At 41.0% G+C, this 17,093-nt stretch overlaps 1 protein-coding gene across 1 annotated transcript in view; it reads right to left on the minus strand.

Annotated features, from left to right (window-relative positions):
* Positions 1 to 588: 588 nt before the first annotated feature.
* The window catches only part of dcc (DCC netrin 1 receptor), a 171,482-nt gene continuing 154,977 nt past the window's right edge, over positions 589 to 17,093 (minus strand). The window contains exons 28-29 of the mRNA XM_063890086.1: positions 12,671 to 12,819; positions 589 to 678 (exon numbers count right to left, since the gene is read on the minus strand). Of these exons, the coding sequence (XP_063746156.1) occupies positions 589 to 678; positions 12,671 to 12,819 (239 nt within the window). The remainder of the gene's footprint in view (positions 679 to 12,670; positions 12,820 to 17,093) is intronic.

The raw sequence follows: 17,093 nt of genomic DNA on the forward strand, positions 1-17,093 counted from the left end.
CAACAGGCAACTTCGGATCCAAATGACAAAAAGAAGGTTTTGGTGCACAAAGGTGGAATACCCAAAGAAGGACAAAAGGAAAACTTCCCACAGCGGTGATGAACAACAGTGAGGGACAGTCACAGTAACTGAGTTTGTAGAACTCAGCGGAGAGAACGCTAATAAATACCAAAAGAAGATTAACAGGAGGGATCTTAGAACGTTGTCTTTTTTTGTGATAATCCCATCTTCCTGTGTCAGCCCGGGGGCTAGGCATTGGGTTTGAGGTTGAAGAGTGTAGAGGGGTTTCAGTTTGAACTCCTAAAGAAGCCCCTCCACCCTTGTCCTGTTCTTGGAGTTGATGCTGTGCTGCCGTAGTGTTCATCTGTTTGAGTCCTTCCATCAGATCCCAAACAGAAGACACCAGCCGAGACAAGTAGAAACCACACACACTTAACCCAGCACAGAGGGTTCCCATTCCACAGAGGTGTCTTCAGTCCCAGATGGACATGTTGCCCCCCTTGGCAAATGGACAGCAGGTGACATCAGGGCTTGAAGACGGGTTCCAGAGTGAACCATGGCTGGGCTGGGCTGGTCCGGGATCAGGGGTTAGAAGGCGGAGCCGGTGATGGCGTTGAGCTGCTTCATCAGCCCTTCTAGACTGGCCATCTGCTCCGAAAGGTCGTCCTGCTCGTAAACCTGAAAGACAAATAAATAGTTACACATCAATTTTGTTTCAGTGTTTTCTATTGAAGGTCAATCCAAAGCCATCGCCTTTCTGTCTACCTGTCTACAGAGCCCCTGAGTTTGAGAAAGAATACCAGGTTCAAAAGCCAAATAGAATACAAATCTAGTTCAATTCTGCAACTAGCTAATAGAGATGTATATGCTACTTTATCAGTTTGATGACAATCAAAGTGGAGAGGTCTCTTGGAACCCCAAACTGTATCATTTACTGTAAGTGCAGGGCTTCACTTCAATTCCTAGAACTTTAGATATGGTACCAAAGACAAAAGCCCAGGGGTCCTTTCATTTGGAACAAAAACAGAACTTATTAGCCAGGTTTGCCGTGCTGTTGCTGAGAGTAGTATGTTCCTGCAATAGCGGAGGCTGCAGTTTCAGGACCGCATTCCTCGTGACACTGCCAAGTACCGAATTGGAGTCATGAAGATGGACGACAATCTGAGTGTGAGTAATCCGTACTAAAGGCACTACAAACTATTATTTGTTAGCTATAGCTAACCCTAACCCTAACTGTAATGCATGAAAAAAAAAATGTCATGCATTTTTAGATCCTTAATAACAAGCATCACAATGTCTAAACAGACTTGCTGTGTAGTAGACTCATTACTCGCTGGTTGTACTTTTGTTGGCATCCAATTCCCTAGGTGGCGATACTGCAAAAAACTAGGGTTGATTGGAGTCCTGAAACTGCAGCCTCCGCTATTGCAGGAACATACTATTGGTTGCTGCAGCAGTCTCATCTATCAACAACACTTGGGTTAATCTTTGCAAGTCTTGCCTTGCTCAGATGAATATGGAGCAGGACCTTAAATTCACACTCTGCCTGGTTAGGTGTGATCTAGGTATAAGCAGCAGCCTTTGCTTCAGTGGCCACAGAACAGCTTTACACATCACTACACTAAACTACAGCCTCTACTAAACTAGTGAAGCTGAACAGAGTGAGAGACTTCTTTTCAACAAACTACTTTTAGATGTGAATTTAGAGCAGAATCTAATGCAGAGTTGAAACATCATTCACAGAACTTCCCATTCAACCCCAATGTATCAACTGTTTGAATTTGATTGCGCCACAGAGAAGCACATGAGGGCAGCATTTCAAGTTATACACTGTATAAACCTTATTTTGACTTCACTAAAGGTTATGAAAAAAGGAGCCCAGCCAGACATCACAGAGATGCCGCACAGTGCTTTAAGTTTGAGGAACTATGAAGGCTCACAATTATTATGTTCTGACTGCTTTTAAAGTTCCCCTAATATGCAAAATGCACTTTTTGCTGTCGCTTATATATAAATATGTGTCCCCGGTGTGTAAGGAGACTCACAAAGTGTCATAAAATACAACCCTCTCTCTTTTCCTCCTTAGCCACATCTCTAAAAATGGGGGTACAAACGAACTGATCCAGATTTGCTGATGTCATATCGGAAATGTGGGCTGGCTTTACATTGAACTCCTGGCAACGTCCCGCCCACGTGACACGTCCCAACCTACCAATATACAGTCGGTGGGCTAAATCCCCTCCGCAGCACCTCTATGTGTCTGTGTGTTCAGCAGGATGTCTGCAGGAGGGACTTACAGTTGTTGTATATATAATACAGGTGCATCTCAATCAGTTAGAATATCGTGGAAAAGTTCATTTATTTCATTAAGTCAATAAAAAAAATGAAACTCATATATTACGTGGATTCATTACACACAAAGTGAAATATTTCAAGCCTTTATTTGTCTTAATCTTGATGACTAAGGCTTACAGCTAATGAAAACCAAAAATCAGTATCTCAGATAATTAGAATATTATATTAGACCATTAAAAAATACTATTTTGAATACAAAAATGTCGGCCTTCTGAAAATAACGTTCATATGTATGCACTCAGTACTTGGTTGGGCCTCCTTTTGCATGAATTACTGCATCAATGCAACGTGGCATGGAGGCGATCAGCCTGTGGCACTGCTGAGGTGTTATGGAAGCCCGGGTTGCTTTGAATGAACTAGCTAAACTCGAGGGTGGCCTTCAGCTCATCTGTATTTTTGGGTCTCATCTTCCTCTTGACAATACCCCATAGATTCTCTACAGCAGGGGTGCCCAACCTTTTTTGAACCAAGATCTACTTTTAAAGTTGATAGTGTGTCGAGATCTACCAAGCCATATCGAAAGCCATAGCGTAGCCACAATTAATTGTGCACCTATATAATAACACAATTTTCTGACACAAAGATCAAGTTTTAACAATAATAATACATTTATTGAAGTAAATGTACGTCGTGCAAAGAATAAGCACAAGTAGGCCTAGGACTGGCCCGTAACAACACAACAACATACAACCCAATTAATACGATGCCTAATTTAAGTTGGAAAAGTCGTTCTCTACCTTAGTGGGACTTCTGGCACTGAGAGGAGGAAGCTAGTCTCTAGTTAGCTAGTCATAGTCCGGACAGTAGGAGCTCAGTGCCAGCCGTAAGCAGGCCGCAAGGTGGTCATCAGCCATGGTGGATCTGTATTTTGACTTAATGATTTTCATATGTGAAAAGGCAGACTCACACAAATATGTTGATCCAACTTCTTTGCAGTTTGTCTGAGGTTGAGGTACTTCTCTCTCTGAATTAGATTCCAGAATTCCCATATTGTCAAAAACCATTCTAACGAACACACATAGCTGAGCCACATCCACAGCATCAGTGGATTCATCGAATTGCAGAGAAAAACACTCACATGTGTCAATATCATTGCTCAATCGATGTTCAACATCCTCCGCCATTCCCTCGCATCGCCGTGTAACAGAATTTCTTGATAGCTGCACATCCTGAATAGCACAATCTCCTTTCGATTTTTAAAATCGGCAAAAAGCGCATCTGCGGCTTCCATGAACGCTTCTTTCACAATCTCACCCTCCTTGAAAGATTTCTTTCCTTTTGCAAGAACACGACAGACATGATAAGAAGCTATGGTTGCAGCCTTACTCGTGGTATTGGGCCTGGTAAAAATGGACTGTTGTGCTGCTAGCTGACTTTTCAATTCCTTGACTTTTCGGGCGCGCAGTGGTGATTTAGCTGGGAAGTTTGTATCGTAGCTCTTGTGGACCGTCTTGAAATGCCGCTCCAAATTCCCTTTCTTTGGTAAAGCCACATTTGCATTGCAGATAAGACAGATGGACTTGGCATTGGAAAACACGAAAAATAATCCTCCTCCCACTCTGAATGAAAATGATACGTTTTAGATGTTTTAGCTTCTGCTGCCATGGTAGTATCCACTCGCTCTAGTCAAGCTTCTCGCGCCCCTCCAAGTCCTTAGTTAGAACCTAGCAACCATACCCTGCACGTGCAGGTAGAAAGAAGCGCGTGAGATTTTTTCTTTGATTATGCCTGATCTACCTTACTATAGCTGTACAAATCTACACACTGCTTCACGCGATCAGCAGTTCATTGTGTCTATTTAAGAAGTTTTAAGTTGGAAGTTTTAATGTAGGCCTATTTAACACAACAGTAGGAGGATAGCCTACACACATTTTCTCGCGATCGACTGGTAGACCGCGATCGACTGGTAGACCGCGATCGACTGGTAGACCGCGATCGACTGGAACTCAGCCCGCGATCGACTGGTAGACCGCGATCGACTGGTTGGGCACCCCTGCTCTACAGGGTTCAGGTCAGGCCAGTTTGCTGCCCAATCAAGCACAGTAATTCCCTGGTCATTAAACCAGGTCTTAGTACTTTTGGCAGTGTGGGCAGGTGTGGGCTTGTCAGAAGAGGGAAGCATGAAGTGCTCTAAAACTTCCTGGTAGACGGCTGCACTTTGGACTTGAGAAAACACAGTGGACCAACACCAGCAGAGGACATTGCTCCCCAAATCATCACTGACTGTGGAAACTTCACACTGGACTTCAAACAACATGTATTCTGTGCCTCTCGAACTTCCTCCAGACTCTGGGACCTTGATTTCCAAACCAAATGCAACATGTACTTTCATCTGAAAAGAGGACTTTGGACCACTGAGCAATACACAGATGTATTCAGACCATCGGACCTCAAAGAGTCCCTAATTCAGGCACAGCCTAGAAGTGTGTGTTGGATATTTCAAACAATGGATCCTCGGTTTAACCGAGACATTTTGATATATTTTGGCATATCGATCACTCCATCAGTGCTTACTGACAACCCATGATGCCCACAGTGACTGTTGTTATGTAGTTATTGTGATCAACACTCTCTCCTGTGATACTCCATCTAGAGTTGTTGAGAAACTACTCAAAAACAATTTATTATCAGGCCATTCATGATTAAGTCCTAGCTCCTTTGCAACTACTCATATACATTTTTGTGTGCTGTACTGTAACTTTATCCACCTTATAATGTGTTTTCTCCTGCATTCACTGTCTTATCCTTCCATTTAAATACAGATCTGTGTAGATACCTAATTCATCACATTGAAAGTCATGTCTGATTTTATTTCTGTCAGAGCTTGGTTATTGTTGCCTGGCAGAGCAGAGCAGACTGTTCAATCTGCACTTACAACTGAATCAAATCAGAGCTGACTTAGTGTCGACTGTGATAAATTATAAATCAGCAGCGGGTTCAGGGCTCTGCAGGATGAACAGCCGCCTGGAGATGGGAACTCAGGAAAAAGCTGGATAATGATTCGGACTGCACAGTGCAAAGGTTATCTACTTTAAACCCAGTGGTGTAATGTTACTAAGTGCATTTACTCAAGTACTGTACCTAAGTAAGACATTGAGGTACTTCACTTGAGTATTGTCAGAGAATTCTACTCTATACTTAACTACACTACACTACACTACATTTTTGACGACGCATTGGTGAATGCTGGTCTTTTTTCTCCCCCGACTAGATTTATTTTTTTATATTACTGTAGCTACTTGTTACTTTGCAGATTTAGGTTACTAATAATTGTTTTTAATTTAAAACACATTATAGTATGTTAATAAAGGTTATTGTGTAAAGTTAATCCAATAAAGTGCACCTTTACCTAGGGAAACATTGAAGTGATGAACACGTAAATGCTCCAATAATTTGCATAAAATCATAAAAAAAATCTGGTGCTTAAAATGGCTATTTTGCATAACGAGTATGTTTAACTTTGATACTTCAAATTATTTTGAATGCCAATACTTAATTTTACCTTAGTACATTTTTGAATGCAGGGCTTTAACTTGTAGCTCAGTATTTTTACACTGTATTATGAAACTTTCACAAGTAAATAATCTGAGTAATTCTTCCCCCTCGGTTTAAACCAGTGAAGATGTCCATGTTCACAATCTGAAAGCCCTGATGGAGCACAGACACACAGAGAAAACTGAAATGTTGACTTTAATTAAATGTGTTATGTCAACAAATGTCATATAAATGTATTATGTGAGTTGAAAACAATAATATTAACTTGAACCTACTATTTTGTATTTAAATGTAATGTTATTGCTGTCAACTGACACTTGTGCATTCTGTCGACATAGATTTAATTGAAGTCAACGTTTCAGTACATGCTGCCGTTGGTGTGCATGTGTTCCACAGAACAGGCGGTAATCCTGCACACCCTGTTATCTGTGTAATGGTACGTTCCGAGCTGTCCCCTCTGAGTGGGCTGGCGTAACTGCCTCCACCTGTGTTTGATTGTCAAATGCACATCTTTTACACACACACTTTCTCGGTGTGTTATATTGAGCTTGGCCTTCATGCAGAGTTTGTCTTTGTATAAAAAAAAAAGTATATTCAATATTCTCCTCTGCATGCTGTGGAAAACCAATACAGGCTCAGGGGAAATACTTCTCACACTTTAATTGAAAGGTTTGTGTCGATGCACAAAAGCTTCTCCATGTACTCTGTGCACAGTCTGTCAGCGCGTCATCCTAACGCTCTGAACAATCACAGCACTACTCCAGAGAAAAGTCAGTTATTTATGTTTTTTGTTTTTTAATCATGTGTGTGCAATTAAATGACCAAGTGTAGTGTTTTTATCAAACACTAACACTTACAGTTTATATTTATAGCTGGGATTTCATTTCATTTTTAAAATGGAAATGAGCAGAAACCCAACCATTCTTGAGCGGAACAAGAGAATAATAATTGCCGTAATCAGGTTTCCAAATGGTTGACTAATTAATTTATTGACAAGCCTTTTCAGCACTACTGTGTTTAGACAAGTATTTTTAGAAATTATAATCTAGAGTTAAGATGTATTATCCAACACTGTGAATAATATAACAAAAGTTACAATAATGTCTTCAAATATCCTCTGTTTGCACTTTAATGTGAGAAACATTAAGTCTTGGATTTGCACATTTTTCTGACTAAAAAACTAAATCTGGTGAAGGATAATAAAACTAATCCTTAGCTGCAGCTGGAATTGAAAGATTGTTTCTGTTTTCCCTACAGATAAAGATTCAACCTACTGATACGTTCAGATCAAATACTGTATTTTGTAAAACATGATTTGAGAACTTGTTGTATTGTGTTCATGCTCGTTAATATCCCCATCCTTTCATCATGAGGCCTGACCCTGCTGATCCAGATTAGAGAGTGCTCATGTCCCTCTAGTCCATGGGAAAGCTTTTAACCGGACCACAGAGTCATGTTGGATCAGCTCTGAATGCACAGGACAACTTAACCTCCAGGCATTTATAGATTTTTATATTGCTCCCATTTAAAAACCTGGGTTGAGCCAATCAGGTCAAAGTCCACCAGCAGTGACCAGTTAATAACCAACAGGATGTCAGTTGATCATTTCACAATGAAACCTGCTAAATATATATCACAACCTTGAATACTTTAAAGGCAAAAACAAGAGGAGGAAGATTTTACTATTTGCTCATCAATATATTGTCCAAATGTGGTAGACACGTCCATTACTTCCTTTAGTGCTGTCGTACTAAATATTTGTAATTATCTTGAACTATATGCCTTTATCTATTGTGCTTTTTTGGCCTCTATGAGTTTTAGAAATACCAACATCATTTAGAACAGTATCACAGTTTATCTTGTGGCTGTTTCATCACAATTCACAATCTTGCTTATAACAGATTTTCATGTCATGTATCTCTTTGAAAAAAACGTATTTTCCCCTGATGTTTTTCATACTACGTTTGAAAACGTCCAGTGTGACAGTGGAGATGAACACAGGAATAAAAAGCACCACAGCACATTGTCTGTATAACACTGTGTGACCCGTTGACCTTCATCTATCTCTCTGAATGAGGCCATAAAAGCTCATCTTGAAGCCCAACACTGCCAGGTGCTTTTCTATCTTCCACGGAAAATAAGCCTCTGTAAAATCACAACAGTGTATGAAACCCAGTGACCTCCTGATCTCATTTATTGACCCGCCACAGCAGAGTTTAACTGAGCCAGTAAACGCTTCGTCAATGGGATAAAACACCCGTCGATGCTTCATGTTTCTCTCTGATATCCTGTTATCTCTGCTGACCTGGATTCATGCTCCTCTATAATCCGCCAGAGATTCATCCCCTCACTCCGAGCAAGAACTGCACATGTGAACTCTGTTTCACCTGACACGGATAAATCAGTGTGAACATAAGGTTCTCTGTCCAAATCTTACAAAGACTTTTTAAGAAATAATGCATCCCTTAAGAGACAAAAATAACTGCTGGGATATGCTGCAGAAAGTTTTATGTTATTATCCAGGTACTGGTTAGCAGGGCTCAATATGCAGTGAGTAAAGAATCAAATACAGAATACTGCGGAAACCTGGTTCTGAAAAAGAACAACTGTACATGTTTATTTATAATTGTTATGTGTTAAATGAGTGCAGATCAACCCAACAGTAAATTAAAATGGGTTTCACCCTCAAACTGACTTATAAATGAGTCATTGTTACTAAATATCTACACATGCTCACTGCCATGTGGCTGGCTGTGTAGCTAACTGACATGCTAACTGCGAGCTAACGTTAGCCACGTTAAAATGAAGAGAAAAGGAGTTCTAATGGAATATGGTTGAAGTATTTGACCTGATACTTAATCAAATGAAGGTCAGGGAACAGACTACGGGGGTTGGGGGGCATTAAGGACTAACTTATTGAAAGACAGATACAAAAAAAGACATTTCATTCCTATATGGATTTTAATCCACAGTTTGATAATGTCATCTATTTACCATGACACCTTGTCTTCTGGTGTCATAAAGAAAAGGGAATCTATCTAAAATATCTACCATTTTATATAATAATTATTATTCTTATAATATTAATAATAAAGGTTGGATGTAAGCAATGGGATGGTTTCAAAGTGCCACCTCAATGTGTTCATGATAAATAAAATGTTCAGTGACCTTCTTCACTGTCATACACTCTGACGTCTGCGAGCAGGAACAAAGACCAGCTGATGCATTCTTTATGTGTGTCAACCCCTGACCTGCTGTTCAGACAAGACACACACACACACACGGTTGACAGAGAGGTGGGAGTTTAGAGGGCACTGCGTCGTGATCTTATTTCTGCTCATCTTATTTTGCTATTCAGACAGAAGCCAGCGTTGGGCTCTGCTCTCACAGAAGGCTTCGGTGTGCTCAGTGTTTTAACATCGTGACGTGTCCTTAATGAAGTTGCTGTGAGAGTGAGACAGGGCTACGTCTTCTTTATCACAAACAAACACAGAGAGTGAAGTGGTGTGTTAAAGCTGCAGTTTGGTTCACCAGGTTCAGACATCAGGAATCAGCGGCAGTGTTGAAATAGTCTGATGGTATTTTATATTCTTTCTATCATCCAGCGAAAATAACAAAACAAAGGCTGTATCCTCAAAGACTGATGCGGTTTATTTACTGTCCCAGTAACATGAAATGAATTCAGAAAAACACCCCAGGAAGTTTCCAGTAAATGTTCCACATTGCTAAATTATTGTCTGAGAAGTATTCATATCAAAGCCATATTCTATCTTATAACTGTACCATTGAGCTTCATGCTTTTAAATGTATCAGCGTGTGTGTGCTGTCATCACCACACACACGCTGAAAACAGACTCACTGCAGTGAGGGATAGATGGCCATCGGCTGCTCTGCACTCTCTGGAGGATTCAGCCAACGCTGCCTGAACAGGGCAGGACAAATAAGACCCTCCCCACCCTGAACAAGCATCTGTTTACTCCTCTGCTTTCTGGAAGACGTGAAGTCTGTCAAGAGTCGAACAAACAGAGTTTTTTACCCAAGAGCGAAAGAGCTGAACACTGCAGAACACTGAACCAGCACAGCGAACAGACGCAGTTATCTTCAACACATGTTTATTTCTGTTTTCATGTATTTATTTACTAAGTGAGGAACTCACTCAGAGAAGCAAATGTCACTACCTGTCTGTTTACACTGTTGAACTCTAACACTAATGTCTGTATGCATGAATGTCAAAGTCTTTATTGTCAATATCTCTGATTGAGTTACAAACAGGGAGACCGAAAGTCCCAATACATTAAATATATATATATGTACATGTATATACATACATACACAAAATGTATGTATGGACATACATTTTTATTAAGTGTATAGATGCATTTATATAGTTTGTATTATTCCTTGTTGATATAAAGATTATGCAGTGACAGCATTGCTTTTTAACTCTGTTGTACAGTGACTATACACACATTCAGTTCGATCTCTGGCTCATACAAACATACATCATAACAGCTCCACTGTGGCACTCATATAACTCACTCACTGTGTGTGTGTGTGTGTGTGTGTGTGTGTGTGTGTGTGTGTGTGTGTGTGTGTGTGTGTGTGTGTGTGTGTGTGTGTGTGTGTGTGTGTGAGTGTGTGGGTGTGTGGGTGTATGAGTGTGTGAGTGTGTGTGTGTGTGTGTGTGTGTGAGTGTGTGTGTGTGTGTGTGTGTGTGTGTGTGTGTGTGTGTGTGTGTGTGTGTGTGTGTGTGTGTGTGTGTGTATGTGTGTGTGTGATAAGGCTCATGGGGAGAGACTAGATCAATTACAGAGATAGAAGAGCAGATGAAGAGAAAGACCTGTTGACCTTTAACCCTCTCCCATCCCTCCCCTTTAACACATAGGGGGGTTATGTCTTATCTTCTGATTCTCCCTCCCTCTTTCCTCTCCACTCCCATCCTTATTTCTCTCCTCCCCTTGTCTCCTCTTCTCCTCCCGTCACGTCCTCCTCCCATCCACGTACTTCAATTCTCTTCTTCTCTCACCTCTTTCCTGCTCTCCCCCTCAACCCTTCCTCCTTCCCTCCCTCCCTCTCTTTTTGTTGCTACGGCAACACCTCTTCTCTCCTTGTTTTGTCTCCCTTTTTCACCTCCTCCTTTGCCCACTTGTCTCCTTGTTGCTTCTCCTCCTTTTCTTTCCCCCTCCCTCCTTTCTCTTATTTTCTAATTTCCTCTTCCTGTCCTCCTCCTCCTCCTCTCATTTCCCCCTCTCTCTTCTCTTCTAGTTGCTGTGGCAACGCCTCCTCCTGTCCTATTGTCATTGAGTCAATATGAAAATTTAACACGTCCTGGCGTCCGGCGTCCCACCACGTCATCTCCTGCCGTTTATCTCTCTACCTGTCATCTTCTTCCCCCACTCTCTCTAGGTTCTCTCCTCTCAATATTTTTTCCCCCCATTTTTACATCTGTATCACTCCTTCCTCACCCTTTCGTTTTTTCCTTCTTTTCCATCCCTCCCTCCTTTATCCCCTTTCTTATCCCATACTACCATTTGTCATCTTCCTCTCCTTATCTCATTTTCCTCCACCTCCTTCCTCCAATTTGTTATGTATTCTACTTTCCTCTTCTTCCCTATCCATGTGTGTCTAAGTCCTTTACCTCCTCCTCTGACGTAATCACCCCCCGATTATTTTCCTACCACTCCTCCCTTTTCGTGTCCTTTATAGCTCCTCACCTCTCTCCTCTCTTACTCCTTCCCTTCTTCCTCCCCTCAGTCACAGCCACTAATGAACTCTGTTTTAGTCTAAGCTGAAAGGCCACCAGCACACTAAAGAGATGGGAACAGATGTTGGGACAAATCTGAGCAGGTGTGTGTGTGTGTGTGTGTGTGTGTGTGTGTGTGTGTGTGTGTGTGTGTGTGTGTGTGTGTGTGTGTGTGTGTGTGTGTGTGTGTGTGTGTGTGTGTGTGTGTGTGTGTGTGTGTGTGTGTGTGTGTGTGTGTGTCTGTCTGTTCCCTGCTCTACCTGCTGTTTTCTCTATTTTTTCTCTGTATTCTCTGTTCACAGCATATCAAAAGCTTCAGCTCCACCAGCATCCACCTGCAGACTCTGTCAACATTCCCCCAGGGGAGAGTTACCCTCCTCACCCCCGTCACCCCCCCTCTCAGTGTATCACAGACAGAAATGTTTTAATGCTTGTATTTTTTTATTTTCTTGTCTAGTTCTTTATTTTATGTTTGTTTGTTTGTGTTTCCTTAATATATAGGTGTGGACAGCTGAGCGTAAGAATTTCTTGTACAGTGCACCCGCCCGTTATACCGTACATATGACAATAAAAAGTCTAGAATCTGAGCTGCGTGTCCATGTTTGCTACATTCATCCTGAATATTGTTTCTTTTGTAAATAAACAATAACCAGCCCATCTTTGTTCATGTGAGGTTTGGGAACCTGCATCATACAGAAAGCTCCAGATGGATTCGTTTTTTTTTAACGTATGCTTACATTCAAGTTGTAGAAAACCTTGAGTGCATCTGTTCTGCACTTAATACGTCACAAGCTCAGAGACAACTCATACAATCAATTAGCCACAACAGCTGTTTCTGTTCCATGTTCCCATGGCAACAGCATCCGTAAAAACAAAACATCTTCAGAAATGATGATGTGTAAACAATGGTTTAGAATGTCTAAATGTTTCCAACAGTATTTAGGATGTGTTCTGTCAGGTTTGGAAACCTCTACAAACTGAAACGTAGTTTAAGACACAACTGTCCGATGGACAGTCTGTGGCGCAGTGATGCAGCTGTAACACAAAATGTCTTCCTGCAGTATTGTGCAGACTCACGTTGGCAGCTGAGTCCTCTGAGGGTCTCACCCCCACCTCTTCCTGTAGGTCCGGCGCTGTGGGGACGGAGACGGGCAGCAGAGGGGAGCGTGCCTTACCCGCCTGACCCAGAGACGCCGTCTTCACCTGGGGCTTCGGAAGGCTCGCACCTGGGGGAGGAAGACAGAGCGTTGGTTCCTGACATCATCGAGACAGCATGACCAGAAGATAAACCTCAGAGAGACACCTGTCTCTGGGTCAGGTGTGAGGGAAGGTTTGCTTTACAGTCTAGTTAGACTCCTAAAGTCAACCCGGAATTGTTGAGTACCGCAATGTTTTGTGATTTAATGTAGAGTAGGGGTCCCCAGCACATAGAAACTGCTGGATGCTAACCGGCATATGTTGGCCAATTGAAACAATTAGCATAAGTTGCATTAATTAGCATTCATTAGCATTATAGCCTAGTTGGACAATAATCAATAAATGGCTAGACCGACTTGGACACTTCGGGTTTCGAGGGGTTATTGAGGATGCTGAATACATTTCTGACATTTTCAGGATCAAAAATGCCAAATGTCTCTGTGGGTTGATTTTGACTGCCATGAGTCATGTTTATGTCCAACTATTATCAGAACTTCTTGGCAAAACACCAAAACAAAGCTATATTGAAATGAACTTTAAATCGAAAGATAAGCATTGAGACCCCTGCTCCTCCATGCTGACACATAGTGATTTATCTAAAAGACATTTCAATCCATCCATCCATCCATCCATCCATCCATCCATCCATCCATCCATCCATCCATCCATCCATCCATCCATCCATCCATCCATCCATCCATCCATCCAGCCATCCATCCAGCCATCCATCCATCCATCCATCCATCCATCCATCCAGCCATCCATCCATCCATCATCCATCCATCCATCCATCCATCCATCCAGCCATCCATCCATCCATCCAGCCATCCATCCATCCATCCATCCATCCATCCAGCCATCCATCCATCCATCCATCATCCATCCATCCATCCATCCATCCATCCATCCATCCATCCATCCATCCATCCATCCATCCATCCATCCATCCATCCATCCATCCATCCATCCATCCATCCATCCAGCCATCCATCCATCCATCCATCCATCCATCCATCCATCCATCCATCCATCCATCCATCCATCCATCCATCCATCCATCCTGTAATTAAAAGTTTGAGGTTCTTGTACTTTATCTATTCTCAGTTTATGCTACTTTATACTTCTACTCTACAATTTGGAAACCAATGCTTTTACTCCACTATTTATTTGACAGCTTCAGTTACTAGTTATGTTAAGGTAAAGATTATTAGCTAATTCAAAATCTACATAATTTAATAAATAAACATTGACACATTTACAGGTTAAGATGTCCTGCAGCAGTTTAATAAAGTGATTCAAATTACTTTACCCAGTTGTGATAAAAACACGTGAATAATCATAATAGAAACTTTATACGTTGCTGAAATGGGCCATTGTGCATAAGGAGTACTTTTACTTTTCATGCTTTTACTTGAATAACATTTTGAATGCAGTACTTCTACTGTAACAGAGTACTTTTACTTAAGTAACAAGTTTGAGCACTTCTTCCACCTCTGTTGAATTCACAGAGCTCCTTTAGCTTCACTGATCTCTTCTATCTTCTGTAAAGAATTGGATTACATGTCACTGATCGTCACAATGCTCATCATTATTCAACTTTAGTCAATCATTCAGTACCACCGAAATACCAACACAGGAGGAGATGGTCAGATCAGCGAACACACAAGGACACAGAACAGCACCAAAACAAATGCATTAACATGAATAAATACAGTCACTGTGTAGTCTCTATAATACTATTCAGGAAATCAAAGACAAAGTGAGAGGGAAAGAGACAATGAGACAACATGGAACAAAGAAAATAGGAGACAAAAGAGGAATGCCCCCCCTCCGATTCCCTGAACAGCCTTATAATGTCTGAACCCGTCCTCAGGCTACCCATAATGCCTCCCTCTTCTCCTGCGCTGGACTCGTTCACTTCCTGATCAATAAACATGCTCTCTCCTCCTGGAGAAACAGAGCACCTGCACAGCCTTCACAGAACCCTCCTCACCAGAGGACAGTAGGCAGCTGGATTCAAACACCCTTCAATATCAACAGCCTTCCCCACACCATGAGGACTTCCACACTGGTGAGAGGAGACGGTTTCACCAAGACAAAAAAAAAACCTTTGTCAACAAAAGTAACAACAAAAAGTCTCTCCTGCTCCGCCATCTCTTCGGTTTGGGTTTGGTGGAGTTCAGGAGGAAGAGAAGCATGCGGGCAGAGATGGAGGAAGTACTATTTACTTAATACAGCAATCTAAAAATACTAAAGTATCTCATTTTAAAGTGTAAAAGAAAAAAAAGTAATAGCATTAAAAAATACCTTAAGTACCAAAAGTACTCGTTTAGCAAAATAGCCATTTGAATCATTTCAATTATTTTATTATGTGTGCAACAAGTCAATTTGCACATGGTAAAAGTGGGCTTCATTTCATTTACTTTATATACTTATTTATATTGTGTTATAACCGTAATCTGCAACTAGTAACTAAATATGTTAAAAGTATAAAGGAGCATAATGCGAAAGTAATGTACCTTAATATATTTAACTTAAGCACATTAAATGTATTTAGTTACATTTCATCACTGCACTGTCGACTGTTGGTAGGAAACAGGGAACAAAGATTGACGATTTCATTTCAAATCTCTTTGCTTTCTTTTATATGTCTATACTTTGCTACTTTTGTTTGTTTTTATTAATTTGACTGGTAACTGTATTATATGTGATATCAATAATCTGTGAGATGTCCACTGTGAAGTATGAAAGGTGCTATACAAATAAAGATTATTATTATTATTTCTTGGAAAACCAAATGCTTTTGCAGCTTTATGACACACAGAGAAAACATTGTTGTGGAGATGAGGGAAGATCCATGTCTGCAGCTAAGAGCATCTACACACAGAGGGTGGCGTACAGCAGTAGCTTCAAGGTTCATCCTCAAGGTTCTGATTCACAAAAAGACACAATGCAGCTGACACAAGACAGAAGTTAGCAGCAGCAGATGTTAATGAGAAATTAATGTTGATATTAGAACCATTATAAAAAAGCCACCACTTATTGTACCACTTTACAATAAGACTACCCTTATAAAGGATTCATAAAGCGTTTTATAATTAGGGTATTAATTAGGTTGTAAACACTTTATTAATCATTAGGGACATTTATAAACCAGTTCTAACATAGTTTACATACATCAACATAGGCTCACTATTTGGCAAGATGACAAAGCCTTATATCGGCTACCTAGCTTACTTTGTCTTCTTCATCAGCCAACATCCTGGGTATCTGTTGTTCACTGAGTTGATTCTCCCCCATCCATCTTGATTTGTTGTTTATCTTTTGTCTTTAAAAGCTTATTAATGATTTATAAAGTGTTCACAACCTAAATAATAAATTAATTACAAACTATTCGTAAACCCCTTATAAGGGTAGTCTTATTGTAAAGTGGTACGAAGGTTTACTCATTTACAGACACGTGTTTTATCTGCAGGTGGTCGGCGCATTAAAGTTTTGTTGATTAAACCCATGTTGCAAATGATCATGTGACCTCATCCAGTGACGTCCAGCAACCTCTCTGCTTTTTCATTGCCAACGGACGCTTACCTTTAGATCTTTGCATTGTCGCCCCACCAGTACATAGGAAGATTATCTATAATCATTTTGTCCTGTGGAGCAACATGACCTCACACTGGAGTCTGTAACCCCCCTGTGTTTCACTCCCACCTGACCTGACTGTGATTTGGAGGTGTAACTCAATGCTGCTCTTTTCACATTTATATGAAAGCACATTTCTTACATAAAAAGTAAAGAGAAGGTGAAAATAATTTACAATGACAAATATGAAAACTACATGATGAGAAATATTCCAAATAAGTCACACATTTCACAGGGGAGTCTAGACTATAAGGAATTACATTCCAAATGATACAATTTACTAACAAGGATAACAACACATTTAAGAAAAAGAGATGTAACAAACATTGCGGAGCTTCAGGAGCTCACGATGTGTCAACACTACCATCCCTGGCTTCACTCTGGCAGTGACCTCGTGTGACCCTGAGCGCCTGCAATACTTCCTGCAGCTCCCTCTCTGATATCCAGATGTGTGCAGCTGTCACGGTGCATCCAGCTGAACACAATGATCCGCAGCAGTGCCAAATCAAAGCAAAGGTTACACATCCACAGCTAGAAGAGCCATGAAAGAGTTTCACTCTGCCTGGCTCTCCCTCTGAGGGTCTGTCAGTGGATATATTTACCAGACAAGCAGGAGCGGAGGTGTGAATGCTTGCCGGGGGTCACATCAACGGTGTGTGTTTCT

The sequence above is a fragment of the Eleginops maclovinus genome, chromosome 8 (assembly GCF_036324505.1).
Source record: "Eleginops maclovinus isolate JMC-PN-2008 ecotype Puerto Natales chromosome 8, JC_Emac_rtc_rv5, whole genome shotgun sequence".
Taxonomy (NCBI): domain Eukaryota; kingdom Metazoa; phylum Chordata; class Actinopteri; order Perciformes; family Eleginopidae; genus Eleginops; species Eleginops maclovinus.